Below are 16628 nucleotides of genomic sequence, written 5' to 3'. Positions count from 1 at the left end.
TAATTATATTAAATAAATAAAATTTTAAATTTAATAATTAATTTTTTAATTATTATATAAGATAAATCAAAATTTTGATTTTAATGATGTCACATCCTAAGAATTTCTCAAAATATTATTGAAACATATTATTAAAATAAAGGAAAAAACAAAATTTAAAATATATTCACAAGTCAAATCTATGTGTACCAATTTGCTGTAAAAATCTGTCCCAACCTATCCACTGTTTCCAAGTTGCCAAAATATGATATTTATAACAAGGCTAAAGGATTAGTTTTCCTCCAAATTTTATTGTAAATACAAATATACATGTGTAAGATATAAAAAATTTAAATACTTAATTATAAATTAATTATTATTAAATTTTTTTTATTAGAATTAAAGATAAGATTATAATTTTATTAATAATATTAAAAATATATAACTTTTTTTTTTTCGAATTTTAAAAACTAGTATTTCACTCTTAACCTAAACATTGAAAAGTAACTTTTTTTATCTCTAAATCCCTAGATTAACTACAAACTCTGGTGATGACAATGGTGGCGACTAATCCATTCTGACATCCACTGGCCTTTTGTGTGCCTCTCTCTATTATCATCAATGACACCAAAAAAGACCGACAGAGTCTTGACAACAATGAAACTTGAAGATGAAGAAGCTTGGTCAAATCAGTTTTGGATGATAAAAATCCATCATGTTTTCTGTCAATTCAGCTTCAAATTTGGACAATCATCGACAAAGAGCCGTTTTTTGGCCACGAACTTGACGAATTCTTACTATCCGAAATTGATTCAAAGAAGCCTCTTCGTCTTCAACCCTAGTAGTCATTAGGGTTTCGTCAAACTTCGTTTGACGTCATTAGCAGTAGCAAAGGTAGAGGCAAAGAAGACCGATCAATGTCAGAATTGATTGGTTGCCATTGTCACTGTAGCCAAACTTTGCAGCAAACTCTAAGAATTTAAGGAAAAAAAGTTATTTTTTAAAGTTGAGGTTGAAAGTTGAAATGAGAGTTTTCAAAAATTGAAAGAAAAAAGAGATAAAATTATATATTTTTTAATATTATTAATAAAATAATAATTTTATTTTTAATTTTAATAAAATTAATTTATTTATGAGTATTTAAATTTTTTAAATTTTATAAATATGTATTTATATTTATATTAAAATTTGAGTGAAATGCAATCCTTCAGGCATTTTAGTAATATAAATAATTGATTCAGGTTCTTTTAAATGGCCTAAATTTCTGAAATGCTTAAGGGGGCATTTGGTTTGAGTTTTTCAAGATTACCTTGCTAATCTATATTTTATTCTCTTATTCGATTTGTTAGTAATAAAATAGTATAATAATCTTCTATTACCAATGCTGACGTAACATGTAATATAAGTGATAATCCGATTACTATTTTCACTTTAGGTATTTAAAGATTACCGAGGTAATCTTGATTTTATTATAATTATATTATTATTTATTAATTTTTTAAGATAAAAATAAATTTATTTTTAATTAATATGATAAATAATATAAAAAATATTTAAAAATAATTATATTCAAAGGTATTTAAGTAAAATAATTTACTAATAATCTTTTATTACCTTTAATTAAATATAATAATTATTTATATCTACTAAATTTTATCAAACATAGTAATTATTTATACTTAATAAACTTTTAAATAATTTATCTTTAAGATAATTTTTTTATTTTGATAATAAAATATTATCCAAACTATATGCTTAGAAAGAAAAGAAAAAAGTCAACAAAATTCAATTTAAGTACATTGAACGGCAGTGGCAGCAGAAGTCACAAACATTTTTGAAAACCCTGAAAAACTGAATTAGTTTGAATAGTGATTCCCACAAACACATACACGATGAGAGTTTGTCTGCAAGACAGCTGCTCTTCTTTTTGATTCCCACTTTTACTTTCTCCAACACCAATCAATTGTTGCAGAAAGCTTTTTGTTTTTTGAGTTTAACTTTCAACTACCCAGCTGAGATCTCTAAGAAGAAGAAATGGTGGCAGGACCTTGGATACTCAAGATGGGAAACCAAGTAAGTAGCAATCTTATGTAAGAATCATGTATATGGTCTCTATCTAAGCATATATATATACTGAATATGCAAGATAGAAACCAAAACTAAATTGCGGAATATTAAACACTAACCTCCAGCCATTGCTTGACGATTTGATGCAGAATAATCCTCTGGAAATTGTTCTGAACCTTCGTCTTCCAGGTGATCTCTTTTTCTCATAGAATGGTGTATGTTTTCAGTGTAGAAAAAGCTCACCCAGGGACCCTATTTATAGCCTGAAGAAGCATTCTACCATCAAGAATGCTACGCAAATTGTGGAGTTATGACATGGGAGTTACAGACCATTACACCATGAAGAAGTAACTGCATGAAGCAGTTACCATTATCCCATGAAGAGGTAACTGCTGCAGTTACCATGCATGAAGCCATGAAGAAAGCAGTTACCATGCATGAAGCCATGAAGAAAGCAGTTACCATGCATGAAGCCATGAAGAAAGAAAAAAAACTAACATTCTCCCACTTGGTCTGTAACCCATCAATCCACATACTGAAGTAAAGAAATAAAATACATGAATCATGGCGATAAGTCCTCTAAGAACGAGTATTATCTTCCATGTATCACGATGTATTCATTCCTTTATGACTTAATGAATAAACCTTATGTTTATTCTAGGTCCAAAATTGATTATTTTCTCAACCAAAATGTGCACATAAAATGAGAAAACTTAATCAATTGAAAAACTGAATAATTTTATTATAGAAAATGTATATACATCAAATCACATGATGGAACTCAGTACCATCACTATTACAACATGAGACCAACTCCCATTCGCTCTACATGATCCTTAAAACTTTTTGGTGGCATGCCTTTTGTCAAAGGATCGGCTATCATCAATTCAGTGCTGACGTGTTCAATGACCACTTTATTTTCTTTTACACGTTCCTTAATGGCTAAATACTTAATGTCGATATGTTTACTTCGACTACTACTTTTATTATTTTTAGCCAAGAAAACAGCAGCTGAATTGTCACAATAAATTTTTAACGGCTTAGAAATAGAATCCACAATCCTAAGCCTAGATATGAAACTCTTCAACCATACACCATGTGATGTAGCCTCAAAACAAGAAACGAACTCAGCCTCCATGGTAGATGTAGCAATCAATGACTGCTTAGCACTCCTCCAAGATATGGCTCCGCCGGCTAACAAGAAAATATATCCAGATGTTGATTTTCTTGAATCAACACAGCCGGCAAAATCCAAATCGGAGTAACCAACTACCTCTAAATTATCAGTTCGTTTATATATAAGCATGTATTCTTTGGTCCCTTGAAGGTACCGCATCACTTTCTTTGCAGCTCTCCAGTGGTCTATACCTGGGTTACTCTGATATCTTCCTAACATCCCAATAGCAAATGCAATATCAGGTCTTGTGCAAACCTGAGCATACATAAGGCTTCCAATAGCTGAAGCATAGGGAATGTTCTGCATTTGTTCCTTTTCAAGTTCATTTTTAGGGCATTGGTTCAAATTGAACTTATCACCCTTCACAATTGGTGCTATACTCGGCGAACAATCTTTCATCCGAAATCTTTCTAAAACTTTGTTGATATAGGTTTCTTGAGATAGACCTAGTATGCCTTGAGGTCTGTTCCTATGAATCTTAATGCCAATGACATAAGACGCTTCACCCATATCTTTCATATCAAAGTTTTTAGAGAGAAATTGTTTCACCTCATAAAGCAATCCTTTATCATTGGTTGCAAGTAATATATCATCCACATATAGAACAAGGAAACAAATTTTACTCCCACTGACCTTCTGGTATATACATTGATCCATGATATTCTCTTCAAAACCAAATGAAGAGATAACCTCATGGAATTTCAAATACCATTGACGGGATGCTTGTTTCAATCCATATATGGACTTCCTAAGCTTGCACACCAATTGCTCACCATCACTAGAGGAGAATCCTTCAGGTTGTTTCATATATACCTCTTCCTCTAAATCTCCATTGAGGAATGCCGTTTTCACATCCATTTGATGCAGTTCTAAGTCAAAATGGGCTACTAATGCCATTATAATACGAAAAGAATCTTTCTTAGATACAGGAGAAAAGGTCTCTGTATAATCGATTCCCTCCTTTTGAGTGAAACCCTTAGCAACGAGTCTTGCTTTATATCTCTCGATGTTACCTAATGAGTCTTTCTTTGTTTTATAGACCCATTTACACCCAATGGCCTTTGCCCCATTAGGTAACTTGACAAGATCCCAGACTCCATTACTCTTCATAGATTCCATCTCATCTTTCATAGCATTGTACCACAAAATAGATTTACTGCAATCCATTGCTTGTAAAAACGTAACAGGATCATCTTCGGCTCCTAAATTATGGTCAATTTCTTGTAAATACACTATATAATCACTAGAAATAGCTGATTTCTTCATTCTAGTTGATCTTCTTAATGTTGTAACACTATCCTCTTGTGGAGTAGAGTGTACAACTGGAGGTTCAACAATATCTGACGGTTGTTGAACAGTTTGATCTACTAGAGTATTATCAGCAACTTGTGGAATTTCATTGATTGGTTGTTCAACATCCATTTGAACTTGAGGGGTGTTGTGAATAACAACCAATCTATTACTCGAAATGGGTGGTTGAGTACCTGAATGATCTTTCTCAAAAATTAAATCCTGAGATTGATCGCTCCCACTGATTAAGTCATTTTCAAGAAATTTTGCATTTCGAGATTCCACTATTCTAGTGCTATGTGATGGACAATAAAATCTATAACCCTTAGACTTTTCAGCATATCCAATGAAATAACCACTTATAGTCCTTGGGTCTAATTTCTTCTCATATGGATTATAAACTCTTACTTCAGACGGGCATCCCCAAACGCGTATATGTCGCAAACTCGGTTTCCAACCTTTAAATAACTCAAATGGTGTTTTAGAAACAGCCTTGGTTGGAACTCGGTTTAATATATACACTGCCGTTTTAAGAGCTTCTATCCACAGTGATTTAGGAAGTTTGGAGCTGCTAAACATACTCCGCACCATGTCCAATAGAGTTCGGTTTCTTCTTTCTGCTATACCATTTTGGTCCGGAGAACCAGGCATAGTGTATTGGGCAACAATCCCATTTTCTTCAAGAAACCTTGCAAATGGACCAGGTGCTTGTCCATCATGAGTGTATTTACCATAATATTCTCCACCTCTATCTGATCTCACGATTTTAATTTGTTTTCCAGATTGTTTCTCTACTTCTGCCTTGAAAACCTTAAAGGCATCTAATGCTTCATTCTTGTTATGGAGCATGTAGAGATACATGTATCGTGAATAATCATCAATAAATGAGATGAAGTATTTTTGACCATAAGCGTCCATATCAGGACAACAAATATCTGTATGTATGATTTCTAATATGTCTGAACTCCTCTTGGCACCTTTCTTTGACTTGTTGGTTTGTTTTCCCTTTATACAATCCACACAAGTATCAAAGTCAGTAAAATCTAGAGTATCTAGTACTCCATCATTCACTAACCTTTTAATTCTTTCTATGGAGATATGTACCAATCTCCGATGCCACAATGTAGAAGAATTTTCATTCATAACACTTCTTTTAATACCAACATTATCTTGAACATGCATCAAATTAAATGAAACATTATTTTGTAAATGAATTCGGAACAAACCATCAGACAATGTACCATTTCCCACAACTGCAGATTTATAAATCAAACTAAATACAGTTTCATTAAATGTAAAGGAAAATCCAAAGGGTACAAGTCTTGAAACAGAAATCAAGTTTCTAGAGAAACTTGGAATATAAAAGGTTCGTTCTAAATCCAAAACAAAACCAGAATCTAAAACTAATCTGCACGTTCCGACCGCTTCCACATGTGAACGCATCTTATTTCCTGAATAGATGCTTTGTTCACTGGCCATCGGCTTCCTTTGGTTTAGAAAGCCCTGCAAGGTATTTGAAACATGGATTGTTGAACCAGAATCAATCCACCAAGTGTTATGACAAACATCAACCATATTAGATTCATAACATACAAGTGAGATTGGATTACCTTTCTTTTCAAGCCAAGCTTTAAACTTAATGCAATCCTTTTTGACATGTCCTTTCTTTTTACAGAAAAAAAATTTGGATTCCTTCTTAAATTCGGGCTGATTGAATATTTTATCCTTTCCCTTATACTTAGCTTGGTTTTTCGTCTTTTTCCCTTGTGTAACCATATGTGCACTTTCATTCCTTTCAATCAACAACCTTCCTTCCTCTTGAACACACATGGTCAGAAGTTCATTGATTGACCATTTTTCCTTATGTGTGTTATAAGAGATTTTGAAAGGTCCGTATTGTTGTGGAAGAGAATTTAGAATGAAATGCACCAGGAAAGATTCAGACATCTCAATCTCAAGAGCCTTAAGTTGAGCCGCAAGATCCCTCATTTGCATGATGTGCTCACGCACACCTTTAACACTAGTGAGCTTCATTGATGTAAATTTTGTTATTAGAGTGCTGGCAAGTGCTTTATCTGAAGACTCAAACTGTTCATCAATAGCCTTCAGTAATTGCCTGACATTATTACACTCAGGGATTGAACCACGAATACTAGCAGATATGCGTGTCCTGATGAACATCATACTCAAGCGATTAGATCGCTCCCAACGTTCATACAGGGCAATTTCATTTTGAGTGCTAGTTTCTGTAGCTATAGGTGGTTCATCCTTCCTAATAGCATAATCAATGTCCATACACCCTAATTGGAGAAGAATTCTCTCCTTCCAAATTTTATAATTGTCACCACTCAAAATAGGAACATCACATACATTATCAGAGAAATTCACAGGTTGAATAACTGCAAATAAATATTAACATACACGCTTAAGTCACTAAATTTGAAGCTATCAAAATTAATATCATGTTCTACCAATGTATAAACATGCGTTAAATATATAAACCATATAACATAAAAACTGCCTGTGGGCTAAGTTTTTAATTTAAATAGGTTTATCTACAAATATATAAACCGTATGATAAAACTATCAAATTATATTCCTTTTCTTAATTCCTGTGGGTAGATTAAGAAAAATAATTTGTTATTTTATCCTAATTAATCACATAAATATAATAAAAATTCCTGTGGGATAAAATTTATCATACTTATATTGATTAATTACAATTGATGTCATATAACTAAATGTGATCCCAGGATACTTAATGTATAACTTTGATATAATCAAAGATGCTGTGGCTACTCTATGATCAATCAAATATTATACTAATCACATGACATTTAATTTTATGCATATAATCCTTAAGAAATTATTTAAAGTATAATTTCAATTAAACTAAAATTATGCATAAAATTAATCATATAAATAATATTAAATTACTAAAAATTGGATAAATGAAACTTAAATTATCCAATAATTAATAATAATAATTTTGGCAATCACATATTATAAAATATATTTTATTAAGGCCAAAAATATATTCAAATTGAACCCCAAATTCATGAAAACTAAACCTAAAGCATATAACAATGTATGAGGTCCCAAATTTTCAACGAAGATGAAATTGGCTGAGCGGCAAGTGTCTCGTTCAGAACCTTGTGTCTTGTGGCCTGGGTTCAAGACACGAAACTGAAGAAAATTTTAACATTTTAATATAGTAGATGAACGACATGTCATCCACTGGAGATGAATGCAAATGACATGTCGGCTGGCAGTGCATAACAAAAGAGACAGAAGTGATGCGTATGACATGTCGTCTATAGAAACCAAAAGCAAACGACATGTCATCTGAAGATCGTCCCTGACCTCTAGCCGGGTCAAGATTCGGGTCGACAGACCCGGTTTCAGACCCGTATACATTTTGCACTCTAAATCAGCCTATAAAACTCTGATTTTGACGTTCCATATATCAAAATTCTCAGTTTTTGATGTAGAATTCATCTAAATAAAAATTTTATTCAAAAAATGCCAACAGCCAACTTTCTCTCTCTAAAGAAATTCGGGATTTCATAAAATTATGCATGTTTAACACATCAAAGCAAGGCAGAGGCATAAAAAAGCTCTGATACCAAATGTAAGAATCATGTATATGGTCTCTATCTAAGCATATATATATACTGAATATGCAAGATAGAAACCAAAACTAAATTGCGGAATATTAAACACTAACCTCCAGCCATTGCTTGACGATTTGATGCAGAATAATCCTCTGGAAATTGTTCTGAACCTTCGTCTTCCAGGTGATCTCTTTTTCTCATAGAATGGTGTATGTTTTCAGTGTAGAAAAAGCTCACCCAGGGACCCTATTTATAGCCTGAAGAAGCATTCTACCATCAAGAATGCTACGCAAATTGTGGAGTTATGACATGGGAGTTACAGACCATTACACCATGAAGAAGTAACTGCATGAAGCAGTTACCATTATCCCATGAAGAGGTAACTGCTGCAGTTACCATGCATGAAGCCATGAAGAAAGCAGTTACCATGCATGAAGCCATGAAGAAAGCAGTTACCATGCATGAAGCCATGAAGAAAGAAAAAAAACTAACATCTTAAACACGTTTTTCTTGTCGAGCCTTCTTCCAAGAAAAAAAGGGGCCCCAAAAGTCATGAAGCTAAACACTTCATTGGGATCCTTTCTTTCGAAGTGGCTAATGTCATGTCAAAGACTATTCATTTGCATAAATCTTTGACAGATTCCGAGATCTCGAAGCTGAAAGCTGAGATCTTGAACTCCGAGGGGATTAAGTACTTAGTTTCAACTGATCAAAATTATCTTCTTCGGCTTGCTTTAGCTGAGAAGTTGGATGACTTGAACCGGGTTGCTGGTGTTGTCTCCAGGTTAGGGAAGAAATGTTGTGAACCAGCTTTACAAGGATTTGAGCATGTGTATAATGATGTTATGAAAGGAGTTGTTGATGTTAAAGAATTGGGGTTTTTGGTTAAAGATATGGAGAGTATGGTGAGAAAAATGGAGAGGTTTGTCAATGCAACTGCCAATTTGTATAGTGAATTGGAGGTTTTGAATGAGTTGGAACAAACGTCTAAGAAATTTCAACAGAATCACCATGAAGAAAGTCGCAGAGCGTTTGAGCAAAAGTTGGTTTGGCAGAAGCAGGATGTGCGGCATCTTAAGGAAATTTCGCTTTGGAATCAAACTTATGATAAGGTTGTTGAGTTGTTAGCTAGGACAGTGTGTACAATTTATGCCAGGATTTGTGTTGTTTTTGGGGAGACTGCTTTAAGGAGTGACATTCTTGTGTTGGGTGAGGAACATTCTATTGTGTTGAAGGATGAATACAGACAGGTTTCGGGTCACATCCAAGTGGTTTCAGGTCCATTGAAACGGGGTCTCAGCAGGCGTAGTAGTAATGGGTATCATTCAGGGTTAATTGAGAAATGTGGACTGGAAAAAGGGGAGCTAAGTTTGAAGTCTCAGATTGACTCAAGGAGAGGTGAAGTAGCATTGTGTAGAGTGGATGATTTTAATGTTCCGTGTGGGGCTAGTCCTGCAAGGCTTTTTATGGAGTGTCTTAGATTAGGCAGTTCAGTTTCGAAGTTTGATGATGATGGAATTGATTGTGAGGAACGAAGTAGTCAAATTTCAAGTCGTTGCAGTGTTGGCAATGGCAGTTTGAAGAGAGAGCCTATTCATTCTGGCTCTTTTATCCACAGTCAAATCAGCGTTAGACAGTCTGTGTGTGGCATGATAAACGGTGCACCATTCGGCCCCAAGAACAGGTTGAACGCATATGCTTCTCCCTCAACTGTGGGCGGTTCTGCACTTGCCCTGCATTATGCCAATGTCATAATTGTCATAGAGAAGCTGCTTCGATACCCTCATTTAATTGGCAAGGAAGCTGGGGATGATTTATATCATATGTTGCCTGCTAGCTTAAGAACGTCTCTTAAGACTAAACTCAAGACTTATATCAAAAATCTGGCAATATATGATGCTCCACTTGCCCATGATTGGAAAGAGACCCTTGATGGGATACTGAAGTGGCTTGCTCCACTGGCTCATAATATGATCAGGTGGCAAAGTGAACGAAATTTCGAGCAACAGCAAATTGTGATGCGGACAAATGTTCTACTGCTGCAAACACTGTATTTTGCTGACAGGGAAAAGGTGGAGGCAGCTGTCTGTGAGCTCCTTGTTGGCTTGAATTACATATGTCGCTACGAACAACAGCAAAATGCTTTATTAGACTGTGCAAGCAGTTTTGATTTTGAGGACTGCATGGAGTGGCAATTACAATTTAGAACTTTGTATTTGAATTGACTAGATTTTTGGATGCTTGTATGTAAAAGAGTCACGTAGAACACTTCCTTCACTCCTGATACTTGTATGAAGACACAGATGACAATTCAACAAAATGTGAATATATGAGCTTTGCACATACAAGAGTTTATGTCATTGAAGACTGGAGTTGAGTGATCATGTAATTTATCGCTAAGGTATGAGAAGTTTCTGACTTCTTATATGAAAAAAGAAGTATAATTCTTCTCTGTAGAATGTGCTTATATTTTGTGTATAGTTTTTCTTTCTCGTGAAAAATCTGTGTTTTATTTTTCTACATTTGTATTCTGATGTTAGGAGTTAGTCCTTGATAGTATATTGGAACCACCAATGGTTCCACTGGAAACACATTATTCTCTCTGTGGTGATTGGTTAATCTTGATTAACTCGCTTATACAAAACTTATTCTTTAGATAAGTATTTTGCTGCACCATTCTCTAATTTTTTAGTTAGTGGTTGAATAAGAGACCAGCCTGGAATTCATAAGTAGTGATAATGGAAACTATCTAATTTCCAGATTTATGTTCCAACTGAGAAATTTGTTTGTTTGCTTGCTTTCTATGAGGTACAGTGTGGAAGAACAATAATACCTCACTGATGTGGAGAAATGGGCAAATTAAATTCCCAACTTTATTTTATGAACAGCTTGTGCTGGATCATCTGTTTGGGCCCTAACTGATCAGGCCAAGCAGGAGAAAGGTCTGGACTTTACCACTCAAGCTACCATAGGGGACAATTACTTTCAGTTACTCATTTTGTATATATACATTTCTCTTTTTAATAGCATTAGGCAGATCCATGCCAGGCTTCAATCAGGCCAAGTCCCCAAATGATAAAAACTTGAAAAAAAAAGAATTCTAATTTCCACTGCTTTTCAGATGATGAAGGATTGAGAGTTGAGGGCATTTAATATCTTGGAAGAAGTCACCTTCTCATCTATGGATAAAAATTACAAAGAAAAGAACATAAAGAACTGCTTGTGATCTCTTTTGCCACAAAGCAAACAAGTAAAATTCAAATATTTCAATGTCACTATTTACATTTTCCTTCCAATATCTTGCATTTTCTCTGCATCCAAGCGAACCTTATATTAAATTTGTTGGCTTCTTTTTGGTAAGTATTTTAAATTTGTTGTTTACCCTACTCTTGACAATTTCATTTTAAAAAGTCCCCGAATCTTGGAAGCAAAGAAGCTGAATCTCTCTGATAAACAAAGCATGAGTTATTGAAGGTTCGTTAACAATGTCTCACCAACATCTGTTTTCCATTTCATTTTTTGTAGAATCAATTACTTGATTATTCATTTTTTTTATATATATTTTGTATCCAGCTGATATTTACTTTTATATATGTTTTATTCGTAAAATGAAGATCAGTTTGATTGGTTTCTGGGGTTTCGAAGCTCTAAAATCAATAGATTAATAATTCAGAATTCATGTTTTTAAGACTGTTTACAATTTTATGATATGATAAGCAAATATCAGTGATGCTTGAACTGGTGATGAGTACTGCAAGTATTGAAATTAATAGGTTAAAAAGTCTTATACTCGGTCCTCATAGAGCCACACTGAATAGCAAATCTTTATTTTCTAATCTTCAAGTTTACCTGTCAAGGCCCTTCTGTGTCACACTTGTTTAATTCTTTAAAAAATTGCCAAAGCTTGAAAATTTTCATTGGTTATTGATGTAGCATTGATGTACCTTTGAGAATTTTGTTTATATTGTTCCTCTGTATTTCTTCCACATAAAAAGTAAGAATTTCTGTGATTGTGTAGCTGTTTTCAGCCTTGATATCTAGCCCTTTCTGCAGACTTCCCTTTGTATATCAGTAAAGCTGATAATAGTCTCCTTTTTTTTTTTTTTTAAATCACTTTCAGATGGATATTACAACTGCTGTTTCAATTTGTTTCTGATAATGTACTCGTAGGCAAAAGATTTCTAAATTTTTGGGTGCTCAAAAGAGGTTTGGTTTAATATTTAGATATTGTCTTGAACTGTTTCTCTTCGACACTGGAACAAGTTGTTCAGGGTGGGCTGGGGTTGAGGCAGGTCATAGGCTCATAAGAAGGTTTTCTTGCTCAGTTGTTTTATTTTCATTCTGTGTTAGTCGAATAATTTTCATAATATGCGTGATGTTTTTATGTAGATATTGAAATTGTATCATGATCTCTTTGTTACGAACCTCTAATGGTGGCAAGCAAACCTCCAATCTGTTGGTTCGAGCACGCACAGCAGCTCCTTCAGAGTGGTCCATGAGTTTGTAATCCATGAATTTGTAAGCCCCCTCAACAAGGCATTTAAATAACCAATAAGAGAGAATACTAACTTACATAGGAAACATATCAATAATAATATTCTTTAAATCCAAAGACAATATTTTCTAAATCAAATCTAATATTCTGCTGCCTATTTTCTTCTCTGTTTTCCTTTATATGCTGCTGCCGTACATCACTCTAGGACTTCCTAAATTGGTAGCTTCAATATCTCCTAATTCTCCCAAGCTGCTCCCTTCTGAACTCCCCAAATTGCCTTCCTGCTTCCGGCCTTCAATTGCATCTATGGGTCTGCGTGTATAAACCTTTGTTATGAGGCATCCATCAATTAACCACACCCCACCAACAACACCACCCCCCCCCTCCCCGGAAAGCGACTCGCACCTTGTCCTCAAGATGAAAAAGGGGAAATTGTTCATTCAACTCGACATAATCGTCAGGCAGCTAGCACCATTTAATGAGAACTTCCAAGTGACCTTGTGGGGAGAAACGAGTAACTAACAGAGACTTTGGTTGCAATTGTAACTCCATGTCCTTAGATAAGGAAATGGGAAGAGGTTGTGTGTGAATGGTAGGTCCAATGACCCATTTTAATTGAGAAACATGGAAGACAAGATGAATCCTACTCCCTGAAGGTAGGACGAGCCGATAAGCAATCGATTTGATTTTCTTTGTAATCTTAAATGGTTCATAGAAGTGCGTACTTAATTTTTCATTTGGTTGACGAGCCAAATTCTAAAAATAATACGGCTAAAGTTTCAAGAACACCGTATCCCTAACGTTGAAGTGAATTTCCCGTTGATATAAATCAGCTTGCTTTTTCATATGCTCCTATGCGCGATTGAGTTGATCTTTCAATTATGTTAAAATAGTGTTGCGCTATTGAAGGTAGACATCAACGTCATCAATCTTAGACCTTTTTGATCCCGTGTAAGGGAGTTGGGGGCTTTCACCCATATAAGGCTTTGAATGGGGTAATACCAATGAAGCTCTGGAAGGTGGTATTATACCAGTACTCGGCCCAAGGGAGCCATTTGGGCCAATCTCTAGGCTGTTACACACAAATGCAGCGGAGATAAGTCTCAAGGCCTCAGTTAACCATCTTAGTCTGTCAGTCTAATTAGGGATGGTAAGCACTACTAAATTTCAGAATGGTCCCCATTAAAACTGACTCATAAACAGGCGGTATCGGTTAGAAATGATCGATCTAGGGTACCCACGAAGCTTAACAATTTCCCTACTGGATAATTCAGCCACCGCCTTAGCAGTGTATGGGTGTGAGAGAGATAAAAAATGACTATACTTAGAGAGGCAATCAACAACCACCAAGATAGTGTCACTCTTTTTTGTACAGGGAAGACCTCTAATAAAGTCCATGAAGATATCTTCCCAAACTATTTCTGGAACAGACATTGGTTGCAATAATCCTACTGGGCTCATACCCTGATATTTATTTCTTTGACATACCTCACAACTAGCGACATAATCTTGAATGGTCTTTTTCATGCCTAAATTGGTAGCTTCAATATCTCCTTAATCTCCCAAGCTGCCCCCTTCTGAATTCCCCAAATTGCTTTCCTGCTTCCTGTCTTCAATTGCATCTGTGGGCCTGTGCGTTTAAACCTTTGTTATTAGGCTTCCATCATTCTTTAATGCAGAGAACGCCACTCTTCCAGAGCATCTTTCATTGATGACTATGATGACCACGAGGAAGGTAGCCTTAAGCCTCCTCCTAATACTCCCGGGAATTTAATGAGCATGACAGCGGCAAGGCACTAGACTGTTTGAAAGAAAGAGTTGTTTCTCTGAAGAGAGTAAGTTCGAACAAGTAAGATCATTATCTTTCATATTCAATTATATACATGAATTTGTCTCATGAAGCGTCGATCTAAACACTTTCCATAGGTTGTTAAGTTGTAATCGTTTGCTTGACCGAATGGTATGTACAGCTAGTTCAACTGCAAATTTCACTTTCTTTGGTGAAACTCTGTTGCTTTGTTTTGAGTGAACTCTAATGAAAATTCAGGGCAACATCATGGATGCGTCGAGGGGTATAATATCAGGAACCATGGTTCGGTTTAAGATGGTGCCATAACTACATCTTCTCTACTATTTTAATATGATTTACTGTTTTTCATAGGATCAGACTGTTTTATATAAACATTTAACTTAAAATTTTGACATCAAGTTTTTGGAAATATCTTTTGTAATTGAACAGTTTTGAGAGAGGAGTGAAAGTAGCTATTCTTTATACCAATTCTCTGAGTCCATAACTTTTAAACCATGGGACTGCAATGGATAGATGACGATGACATGGTGTCAAAGTCAAAATAGCCTAACCCCTCTTAATAACTCAAGCTTTTTTTTTTTTTTTTGAGGGGGGGGGGGGGGGGGGGGCGCTGCTAACGTGTCAACCATTTAGGGACACATCTTCATTGTCTTTTAGAAGTCTGTTGATCGATTCTAATGAACCATGCAACTGGGCTTTAGAATTTCTTAGTATTGCTTTTCAAGTGAGAATTTAGTCAATAGTTTATACAGGAGATATCTGCTTTAGATAATGCGTCACACACAGCCACCCGATTCAACTTAAAAGAAAAAAAGAAAAGGCAAAAGAGAAAAGTAAAAATAGTCCTGCAAAGATAGCCACAAATGACTTTCATTCATGTTACACATTTTCTGAGACAAAGACTGATTAGAGCCCTCCTTCTCCATGAAGATTTGACTAAGTGCCGAATCTGTAACTTTGTTTAATCAAATTAAGTTGACAGATTTATAAATTCATTTTTTAAGACACCGCAACTTGGACGGTCCACAACGTATTGATGCTGACCCTCCTCTCTCTCTCTCTCTCTCTCTCTCTCTCTCTCTCTCTCTCTCTCTCTCTCTCTATATATATATATATATAGAGAGTTTAATATTATAACAAGCTAAAATCAATTAAAACGATGTTACTCTGAAAAATATTTATTAAAATAATGTCATTTTAATTTATTTATATAAAAAAACTCATGAGTTTAGCAAATTGAATACTCTTAAAACTTGAGTTAAAATATATTTAATTCTTAAGCTTGAATTTAAATTTACTTGAGTCAGACTTGTTCAAGTTAAGTTCATTTTCGAGCTTGAACAAGTTTGATTCAAATTCAACCCTATATATTGACTTTGTTGGATTTCTTTAACGTATAAGACAGATATCTTTTGGTATCCTTTTTCCGTTACAACTTTAATTATAAATTAAATTAAGAGTAATATTAAATATACAAACAAATTTTACTAGTTTTCTACACAACTTAATGTGGTAGCATAAAATTAGTTTATTTTGAAACGATAGAAGATAACATATGATAGCATAACATATGAGCAATATTATAAATAAAAATAATATGTATAATTTTATATATAAATAATAATATTTTATTATATAATTAAATAATTTTAAATTAAAGAAAAAACATCTCAATGTTGTTTCTACACAAATTGATATTATTTTTATACAACTTAAATTAGAGATAAAATAATATGTAAGAAATGATTTCAAAACAGTTATAATGTTCTTGTAAGATTTTAAAACATGAATTTTAAGGTTTTCATTTTAAAATGTCCATGTGTTCTCCTCTGTGAGATTAATCAATCAGAAATATTAAGTGTATAAATAATATATATAATTTTATGTATAAATAATAATAAATTATTATATAATTAAATAATTTTTAATTAAAAATAAAATAATATTTTATTATATAATAATATATAATTATTTATAAATAAAATTATATATTATTTACATACATAATTTTATTATTAATTAATTAGTACGATATTTTATCACAGCAATATTGCATTTTAATATTTACTATATAATTTCTCTTTTAATATTCAGAAAGGACAGATTTATAACTCTTTTTTTTTTTTTATAGATATACAATAATCTATATCTATAAGTTATTTTTTTAAATATTTAAATTTCTCATATGCACAGTAA

General features: G+C 33.8%; 1 protein-coding gene across 1 annotated transcript; it reads left to right on the top strand.

Annotated features, from left to right (window-relative positions):
- The first annotated feature begins 1805 nt into the window (after positions 1-1805).
- LOC123210324 lies at positions 1806-10718 on the top strand. The gene is made up of 2 exons (XM_044628604.1): positions 1806-2062; positions 8620-10718. The coding sequence occupies exons 1-2, from the start codon at positions 2014-2016 to the stop codon at positions 10350-10352; spliced, it is 1782 nt and encodes a 593-aa protein (XP_044484539.1). The 5' UTR covers positions 1806-2013; the 3' UTR covers positions 10353-10718.
- Positions 10719-16628: the final 5910 nt, after the last annotated feature.

The sequence above is a fragment of the Mangifera indica genome, chromosome 3 (genome assembly GCF_011075055.1).
Source record: "Mangifera indica cultivar Alphonso chromosome 3, CATAS_Mindica_2.1, whole genome shotgun sequence".
Taxonomy (NCBI): domain Eukaryota; kingdom Viridiplantae; phylum Streptophyta; class Magnoliopsida; order Sapindales; family Anacardiaceae; genus Mangifera; species Mangifera indica.
This window is presented reverse-complemented; position numbering and strand designations above follow the sequence as displayed.